The 10,582-nt window shown below is 32.4% G+C and overlaps 1 protein-coding gene across 1 annotated transcript; it reads left to right on the top strand.

Moving 5' to 3' along the window:
- The first annotated feature begins 486 nt into the window (after positions 1 to 486).
- Positions 487 to 7,209, top strand: LOC122526495 (putative uncharacterized protein DDB_G0288537). The gene is made up of 4 exons (XM_043649923.1): positions 487 to 3,537; positions 4,582 to 4,774; positions 5,379 to 5,523; positions 5,733 to 7,209. The coding sequence occupies exons 1-4, from the start codon at positions 3,284 to 3,286 to the stop codon at positions 6,047 to 6,049; spliced, it is 909 nt and encodes a 302-aa protein (XP_043505858.1). The 5' UTR covers positions 487 to 3,283; the 3' UTR covers positions 6,050 to 7,209.
- Positions 7,210 to 10,582: the final 3,373 nt, after the last annotated feature.

The raw sequence follows: 10,582 nt of genomic DNA, 5'->3' as shown, positions 1-10,582 counted from the left end.
ATTTATTTTTCGTATCGTTGAGAATCTTGGTCCGAGGAAAAAATTAATAGAAAAAATACGAGAAAATAGGGTCAACAAGATTTAACTTTTTCATTTTCTCTATCCAAGTTCTAATTGCAATTTCCTTCAGCTTTTATCGATAATACAAGGCTACCTATTATCGACAATTAGGGGAAATTGCACTGGTTACCGTTTAAAAGAGCGGTAATGGAGAATACTTTAAATGCTTTAAATAAAAGAAAATGTGTTTTACTTTCTAATCGTAATATAAATAAACATTGAGTAATTCTTATTTCTTCGTTTGGATAAAATTATTACTATGAATTAATCGAAATTGCACAGTAGAGTTATGTTCGAAATAATAATAAATTTGTTAATATATATTTTTTGTGTCAATGTGTTGTAGAAATGAATTTTTCTTTCGTTCATACTTTTATCGTTCGTTTACATTTAATGTATATACATTTAATATATTTTTATTATTTAAATAAGATACCATTGCTTCATATTTCTTTTTTCTTTTATTTTATTTTTTAATCACATTTCCAGACTCTCAAGATATCATAGCCGTATCTCGCAAAAGGAAAGTAGCTTACCTTTCAAATGTAAACACTCGCATGAAACTCGTTCGTTCTTAGAACTGGTATCTGAAAGGAACGGAATAGTAAAAAAATATAACACGAGACGAGATGTCTCTTTTCGTAGTTCCGTATTTTCAAAAACCAAGAAGATATCTCTCAAATTTTCTTCGTTGCAGTTCAAATAAACGAGTTGGCAGAAACATAATTGCTACAAGGATCTCAAGTTTCACTTCGTTTACTTTCATTGAAAACTAATGCGTTTAATGTTTTATTTATAATATTTCAGTCGAGAGACAGAGAAAGAGAGAGAAGACATTTCAAAAGTAAGAAAATAAAGGATAGACTATACCTTATTCTGTGAATAATTCATTTATACTTGCACTTAAGTCTATTACAATACGTACTTGAGTTGTATTTACATTTTGTGAACATTACTCTTTCGAAATCTTAAATCTCTTGCGATGACAGGATTCATTGTTTAAAAGTGCCTAAACTATAATATTCTAGGATACGTTGTAGAAAGGTACATTGTCTTTTGAGAAGCAATAGCCTTCAGGAATGAGTATACAAGTTCTAGGTATATACAAGGTGTTTCAAAATATGTGGACGTAACTTCAGGGCTGGTTTCACTACGATAAAATAAGAGCATATATTCTCGTTGGGACTCTACATTTAAAATATAGCCATTTTGGTATTATGCGTGTTGTTACGTGATTTTTATGAAAATAACTAGTTGCGGATTCGATGCAGGCTTCCTTACTTGTAAATTAGTTGAAGCAAGGAATCAGTAAAGTTATACGAATGACTGAAAAACAAAAGCACAACTATAATACGAAAACCACAATTACATGAACTTTCATCTTATTTCAGCGTACTAAAACCACCCCTGAAATTATGCCCGTATATTTTAAAACACCCTGTGTGTACATCTATGTACACTTTTATCCCCTCGGAGCTCGGTTAGCTCGTTTCAAATCTTTTTTTACGACGTTTTACGAGCAGTAAATAAAAGATCTTCGCACGATTTTCTTGATAGGGTAGAAAGCCGTGAATTTTGCTTTGGTTAAAGGAACTGACCATAAAAAAAAGAGAAAACCAATGAATTCAACGTAAATATGTTATCTCGTACTTTCGTACTTTTGTTCTATTTCTTCGTAGTTGCTGATTTAGCGTCGAGACGACTAAAGCTAGCTGGCTTTAGTTTTAGATATTTCCTTTATAGATGGCGACGTTACGGAAACATAGTATAGTCGGTTGTCCTACTTTAACGTAACGTAAGCTTACCAATCGAGAAAACCGGTCTTGAGATAAACACGATCAAAATGCACCTAATTTTTCTATCTTATAGGGAATAGAATTTTCATAAAAAATCTAGAAATGTCATATAAGATTAGAAAAATCAATTTCTTTTCAATTACTCGCTTCAATGTAAATACTAGGATAAATTTATTTAAAGTCATAAACGAATCCCTGTTCCTATCGATTGATCTTCTTTGCTACTATTCCAGGAAGATGCTAAAGCATGACTCATACCCACTTCCGTGGCGTATATCCAGCATTTTCATAGTGATTCATATCGTAATACTACTGTTATGCTCACCGATGAACTTTACACAATTAATTCGTCACTTTCATCATCACGATCGTTCACACAATTTCTATATAGAATATATACCATAGGATATAACTTTTGCATGTTTTCATTAAAAAAATAAATAAATAAAGGTTACCGTGTGTTAAATGTTGAAACGTTATACGAATGCGTAGGCGTGCATACGAGAAATCAGATTTCAATTATTATCGGAGAATGAAAATTGTGTTTGAAACACAATACGTGCGGAAAAGTAATTATTTTGTTAATGATGTTTCCTCAAAGCAAATAAGAAAGATTATAAAATATTATCAAAAGAAAGCATTATTTCATTGATTTTACTTTCATAGTTTGACACTCAATTTGATTAAACAACGTCTAATGGATTTTCTTCTTTAGATCATAAAAACATATTTGAATACTATTTCTATCGAGACTCGGTAAATGTTCTCTGCGAATATCACTGAAATAACAATATAAAGAGAATATTGATATAATATATCTGCTAAATTCCACGCACATCATTCAATATTGCAATAACTCTAATGAAATATTTTTTAATATACCGTTCTCTCCGACTTTTTATTCCCGATGTTACGTTTGAACCAAAAACTTGCATATAAAAGAACAGAAAAAAAATAATACTCACAATTGCTTCAATAAAAAATCGAGTTACTTTATTTCAATAATTAAAATCATATTGGTTCATTTTTGAAGCTAGCTTTATAAATCTATTGAAATTATCGTTGAATTTCTACTAACACAATATAGCGACAATGATAGAATACAAAATGTTGACCAAGTTATATACTAGGAACGGATGACAGGATAAGATTTAGATGGATGGAAATAGGAAGGAAGGAAGGAAGGAAGGAAGGAAGAAAGAAAGGTTGAAATCCAAAACTGTACGGAAGCGAAGTAGTTTAAGGTGGTAATCGATATTCTCTGTTTCTTCCTTTTCTACCTAACGTCAGGAAATTTACGTTGCAATCTGCAGAGTCCTCTCTCTTGTTAATGGAAAACGAGTATAGTATTAGAGAAAGAAAAGGACGTGATTTGAAGGATTACGGTAGAAGGTTGGTTCCCTTTTATTTGAGGGTGCAGAACCCCCATGAAAGCTTTCGCGAACGGTTGCTTTCGAGCACCCAGGGGAGCCTGTCTCTGGCAAAGACTGGATATAGTGACGTATCGACCGGTGGGGTCACCAGAGGTCACCAAAGTTCATACCGTCTCGCGGTTCACGAACCCACCGACGAAACTACCCTGCGCGTTTCCGCTTCTCGTTAAAGCCAACATTTCATTGTACGACTTTTCTCTCTACACCGATGTTCATAACAAACGAGAACAACTTTTTGATAAGGGCAGGTACGTATGTAAAAAATACCTGACGATTATCGCAAAAGATATAACGTTGCGATACAATCGTTTTCTTTTTTATTTCCTTCTTCCAACATTTTCGTGCTTAAATTGAATTTATTCGTTTATATATTATCTTGCGATAATATTATTTTTAACTAAAATTCTCTTATCGAGATCTTTTTCTTTCTTTCTTTTATACATTTTCATAACATCACGTTTTTATCCTAGGCTTTTCTTAGTATTAGTTGCTTGACATTTCGCTGGTTATACAATATAAGTTTGTATTGTATCGGTATATCTAGGTCTTCGAACGGTTGGACATACGATAGGGTCTATAGAACGAGTACGCATTATACATAAGAATCATGTTTATATTTATCGAGGCGATAACAATATTTCATATTTTAAAAAATATTTGAATATATTTAGAAAATCGTGTTTCCTGTTTACCTTCACTGTAAAAATCGATTACCACTGACGTCATCGTCCTTATATCTCGATAACCGTTCAACCGTTTAAATAAGTCATTTCACATCGATGATACGATTGTAAAGTAATTACGATTTACTTCGTTGCACTATCAATCTCTCTGTCAGATAGTTAGATATAGTCACTTGTCATCCCGATAATTGTATCCAAATCGTACACGCGCATACTTATACGGAATTTACCATAAACAAATGTGAAAATTAGAATCTTCGATGGACCGATTAATATTTATTTTCTATCGTCTAATTGACGTATTAGTAATTGACAATTAATCTCGTTCCGAATTTGTATAAACAAATAACGTTATCAGGAGTTTAAATTCGATAAAATGATCAGTACATTTTCTCTGGGAGAAACACCTGGTAAGGAAACAAAGTAGAAAAGTAGGATTGAAAAATTTCCAATTGAAATGATTCATTTCCGCTTTCACTTTTCTTCTTCATTTTGAAATGGCAGATGTTTGTATCTGCTTCTTTTTATCCTACTGGAAAAAAGAAAAAAAAAGTATGCAGATCGATTGACGTTGATAAGCGTAATTATTCAGGAATGACACGTTTGCAGCATGATCGGGGCCATGCCAGCAGTGGCTGTACGCCATGAACGTAGGAGACAAGAAAAGAGGCTAAAACGACCGAGTCAGCTTTATTTGGGTGGCCAATGGATGCCACCCCTTCAAGGTTCACCACCTACACCTAGTCCCCACGGACACAATAGTCATCTAGATCCGCTTCCAGAGCTTTATCTTTGCGGCAAGGTAATCTACGTTTTAATCTTTCACTACGAGGACATTTCCGTTTTCTCTTGACCTATTTTAAAATCTTCATTTTTGTTTTTTTCTTCCTTGGAAACATTTTTCCTCCGGCAAACGACCTCGAGTTCGTTGAACTGCCAGCCACTGGAAAGCGCATGAACAAAAATTCTTTTTTACGTTATCATGCAGATTGATTTTAATAATTAACAATTGTTAAATTAACTTGTGTTTTAATTAACGGTAGCTAGCCGTGACTTTTTTTCTTTTTAAGCAGATCGATTAAAAATTTTCCATTAAATAACTCTTTCGAAAAATCATTTTGAGTAAAAGTAGTTATATTTAACAGACATGCGAGGTGAATCATTCTATAGACTTCGAAACGTAACGCAACGCAACGTAAGATACTTTATTATATTATTACAATCGATAAACCAAGAACTTTTATCAATATTTTCGAACCACGTCAGATTTCAATGAAAAAACAAATATTTCAAGATACACCGTTGGACTTTGAGATTTTCCGATAGTTTCATGACGCAATTCGATTAGATTCGACAACCCCTTCTCTAAAAATCGCTAGATATTCTAACAGCGTTCGTATTCGCAGATATCCGGTTTGCACGCAGTCGTGGTGTGTCTGTTGTTGGGTGCAGTGGTACTCGTGGTTGGTCTTGTCCAACTTGCCCCGGGGGCAACGACCACAGACCACAGACTCGCTTTACTCATCGCAGGCGCCACTTTGCTCTTACTGGGTAAGTTTATCTTTTCCTAACATTAATCTATCATCTTTCAGGATTTATCTTTTAGCCTTCTTATTGGATCTTTAACAAAGTGAGCAAATTTTCATGTATTTTTTTTTTTTTTTCATTCGTGTTGGAAAGAAAAAGACAATACATTTGAATTAAAACGAAAGAAAAGAGATCATCTTTTAAAGGATAAATAAAAAGTTTGTAACTTTCAGGTATAATCTTGGCTGCCGTGAGATGTTACGTCCTACATTGCGTTCCTCTACCAGCGGATTCGCCCGTAGCCACTCCCCTTCCCCCACCGACGAACGAGCACAATCATCAGGCAATGGTATCAAGAGGTACCTTAGACCTTTTAGTCGGTCATCAGAACCAACCGGAGACCGATGCTCTTATGCGCACCGAGCAACAACAAGATCAGCAACAACAACAACAGCAACAACAGCATCATCATTATCATCATCATCATCAGCATCACGGTAACCATAAGAAGAAGCGTAGCTCTCAAAGCTCTTATCCAGATGAAGCCTAATCTTTTGCATCATTTTGATGCGCGAATCGGAGAGCAAAAGAGAAAGAAAGAAACATAAAGAATGTGAGAGAGAGAGAGAGAGAGAAAGAGAGAGGAGGGAGACAGGTAGATAGAAGATTAGGTAGAAAAAGAAGGAACAAGGAAGAAAGGAAATAAATGAATACAAAATCGTGAATACGAAGGAAGTAGAAATCGTGAGTATGTTTGAGAGAGAAAGAAAGTGTATGAAAGAAAACTTCGTTATGATTAGAAAGTAATAGAAGGAAATCCGTCGAGAAGCCGTAATGTCTCTCATGATGCCCTGTATATGTACATTGTACTCGATTCTTTTATCTTTTGTAACTTTCTATATATAAATAATGCAAATACATATTATACACACACACATATATATATATACATAATATTATACTATACATATTATACATATACGTATTACGTACCGTGTACTCAGTAATTAATGTTACTGAGGAAAGTGCACTTTTCTGTAACGTGTATGGGGTGGTATTTCTTCTGTCAAGCTATTTCGATCAATTTTGTCCATTAAAAATTAATAAAATTTAACGTATTAAAAGCCAGGGAAAATAATGAATCGGAGGATCGAGACAGATTAATCAAACTTATTTCTAATATATTTAAATAATTAATATATAGGAAATAATGAATTTTTTTTTAAATTGAAGAAATTATTTCATTAACAATGAATTTCGAAGAATTTTTGCTGAATTAGCATGAACACCCTGTACATTAACGACAGAGCTCGTTAACATTATAAAAGACTAAACTTTTTTCTGACAAAACTGATGAAATTTCTGTACAAAAACGTGTTATATGTATATACATACATGCATACATACACAAATATATATAGAGAGTAGAGACGCATATATATATATAACAAATGGTGAAACAAAAAAATAACACAATGAACTCATAAGAATTACCATAAAGATTCGTTATAATAATTCTTCTCTGCACGAATATATTTACAACATAATGCATAACATTAGACGGGAATGTGAAAACGAAAGAGAACTATCTAATTGTATATTTAAATTTGTTCTCTTGAAAAAATTAAACAATAAATGAAGAATATCTCGGTCTGACAAGGTCCTGAAAAAAAAGGATAAAAGATTACAAGAGAGTAAGGAAGAAGGAAAGAATAGGAAATAAAAAATAAGATGGAGATTGGGCGGAATTAATTGGTGAATAAATTCAATGTGATTTTACGTGCCAATTTTGAAAACCAATATACCAAAATATTTGATAACAATCCATAATACTTTTCTTTCTACCGAGCTCGATTGTTTTAAAAAATAAATTTGCAAAAGAATTACATACATATATACGTATATCTCTAAATTACAAAATATAAGAAATCGTTTGTCCCGTCTATCATTAAATAAATATTTCCTCTGTCTTTCGGAATAAGTACAATTTGAAGGAACAATCGATCGAACTATTATTATTTGATATTATTCGCGATTTATAATTATACGAAATGTTTTTTAATTCAGATTAAAAAAAAAAAAACAAAAAAAAGAAAAAACGGAACAAAAACAACCAACCACAAAACGTTTGATATAATAAGCTCATATATACAATACGTCCGATCTTATTAAGATTATTTATTCGCGTACACGTGATACGAGCAGAAGAAGAGTCATGGGTGGTGTTTTTATTTAGCGCTAAGAAAGAAGGATCAAAAATAGATGCCGATATCCACCTATTCTCGCTTTATTATTAAAACGAAACGAAGATAGTCACCGGTGACGGGAAAAAAACCAATTTTATGTGAAATTCTCGAAACGTACATAAGCTCAGATACACACGCATACACAATCACGTAAGAAACGCACGCAGCACGCATATGAGCATAGGATGCACGTACTTACACAGCATCAAACATCGCTCGAATTTTTCTATAATACGAGCTTTGTATATATTATTACACTAAACGAATTTCCCATGTTTGACGCGTAGGACGATGATATAGGAAAAAGAAGAATGAAACGTTCGAAAAAGGAACGAAAGTGAAAGTAAAAAAGAAGAGAAGAAAAAAAGATAAATAATTTAATTGATAAGGACAGTTGTGGGAGGGGGGATGAGGAGTAGGGATAGGAGGACCGTAATAATAATAATAATAATAAGTGTCGTGACTTTTAGCTAGGACTTATCGATACGTTTTACTCAGCACTTGCACTTTAATCTCGATGCTATTTTATCGAGGATAAGAATTTTAACAAAATGGACAAGAAAAGGACAAAAAAAAGTATAATAAAAACGACGATGAACGATGAACGATGAACGATGACGATGATTATAATGAATAACGATAAAGATATTATTAAAAAAATGAAAAAAAAAAAGAAGAAAAAAAAAAACAGAAAACGTGTATAAGAATTTACAGCAATCTTGCGAGCGCAGCATTATGCGAAAATCTATGTGTCTTTCGAATAAAAAAATATTTAAATTCTCTATTTACACTAAGATATTTATACTTTTAAGCGGCGAGGTGGGAAGGTGGAGAAAAAAAAAATAAATCTTCTTTGCCCACGTGACGGGAAGACCACGAACGAGAATGATATAATATTTTATCGGGGCTAGGTGTATGTGTACGTATTATTTATTTAATCGTCCAGAGAGTTAAACAAAATTTATCGACCCTTTAGCCGACGAGATATCGATTATGTAATTTTTCAAATACGCGATTATAAATTCGTTTGGAAATAAAGAAAAATAAAGGAAGAGAAAGAAGTATACGAGTAAGTAAAACAAATATTTCATGTGTTCGAAAAAATAATGAATATAATGGATTATTATTAAAATAGTCATGCCTATCTCGAGTTACTGGCAATGGGGTCGATTAAAAAAAGAAGCGCTGCCAAATTCGCTTTAAAAAAAAAAATCATTCTATATTATTCGTGCCCTAATTGTAAAATCGATTAAAATCGTTTCGTATCTCTAAACGTAACGATATTTATCGATCGTTATTTTTTGATTGTCCTCCTTAAGTAAGAACGTAATCACGTAATACTTTGTTCGTATTTTAGCAAGGAAAAACACGAGAAAACTTTTCCCATCACGTGGGCGTACACGTTCGACTACCGTTGGGGTCCACTTAAAGTTATTACAAATTTAATGTCTAATGAACAGATATATTGTATAAGGTAATTTAACGAAGCGAAACGCGCCAGATGGCAAAAATAAAATTTTTATCAGGGTTAATATCGTCACGTATTCGTCTTTCGCAGCTATTTTATTTTAATTATTGTTGGTCATCTGGTGCAGTGATATAAATAAGTATAACAAATTGGAAGAAAAGGGGAGAAAGTGAAATAGAGAGAAAGATGAAGATGATGAGCATATACACTCTAACATAACGTTTAATTGTAAAGCATGAGTTATCTCTGAATTTAGTATGAAATGTCTATTTAAAGATAAGAATCGATATAAAGTAATATAATATAAGGTAATATAATATAGTATAATATAATATAATATAGTGAATTATTTAACTATAAGAAAGTTATTTCCTAATTCGTAACCGTGATCGTTAATTTTTGATGAAAAATATTTCTCATAGAGATTTTTCCAAAAAGAATTATCGATCTTGAACGCGAAGTAAGTGGTTTACATACTAATTAAATACATAATATACCTTTAGCGCTGTGGCATTTAAAAAAAAAAACCATGGACACAGTAAAAGCTCGAACTTCCCTTTGAAAACTAACGCGTGTAAATACATAATACATAGTATGATAATTTAAGCTCTCTAACGACAAACTTTCAATGCAATTTTCTAAAGCGCGTATTTTCCTTTCGATCCCCTTCTAATACGTTTTTACCGTTACCTTGTTCTTCGATGCGGCTACGAGCTAAAAACGTTTAGAAGAGGGTTGGAAAGGTGAAGAAACGGTGCAAAACGGCCAATAATATCTAAATTCGAAATACGATCCAAAGCACGTGGAAAAAAGATGGGTAATAAGAAAAAAAATAAATAAATAAATAATATAAAAATAAAAAAAGCAACATATATAAAAAGAGAAAAACGAATTACGCTTATGAAAACGCAGCTTCTTCGAATAAAATAAAGATTTCTTCCATTCTCGCCGATATTTAAAATAGTAATATTTCTATCGTTATAATTAAACAAATAGAATTTGTTTATTTGCATTTTCTACTAATCCTAATAATTTTCTTCCAATTTTCTACGCCATACTTTATGGATCGTAGTTGAGGGTCATTAAAATAACAAAATTCTATGCTCGATAATTCGCAACCGAATTATCCTCAAACGCTTCACTATATACATACATATATACATACATACCATATTATACTATATTATATATAACATGTAACAGCAATATTCATATATATCATATACTTTTTGCGCCCGTTTTTTTTTTTTATTAACGCAATTAACCAAGTACGAGAACATTCGTTTGTAACGTAGAATATTAATCATTATTGTTAATTCATTGATTATAATAGTATCACGCTCCTGCCCGGCGTTTTCTGCGAATTAAA

This window comes from Polistes fuscatus, unplaced genomic scaffold (assembly GCF_010416935.1).
Source record: "Polistes fuscatus isolate 324 unplaced genomic scaffold, CU_Pfus_HIC Scaffold11, whole genome shotgun sequence".
NCBI lineage: Eukaryota > Metazoa > Arthropoda > Insecta > Hymenoptera > Vespidae > Polistes > Polistes fuscatus.
The sequence above is the reverse complement of the archived record's forward strand: the minus strand, read 5'-3'. Positions and strand labels throughout refer to the sequence as shown.

Bases quoted from the DNA above. Each gene is read 5' to 3' on its own strand.
- LOC122526495 (XM_043649923.1), top strand. From the start codon at position 3,284: ATGAAAGCTTTCGCGAACGGTTGCTTTCGAGCACCCAGGGGAGCCTGT. The intron at 3,538-4,581 runs GTACGTATGTAA...ACACGTTTGCAG, and splicing joins CAACTTTTTGATAAGGGCAG to CATGATCGGGGCCATGCCAG. The intron at 4,775-5,378 runs GTAATCTACGTT...TCGTATTCGCAG, and splicing joins AGCTTTATCTTTGCGGCAAG to ATATCCGGTTTGCACGCAGT.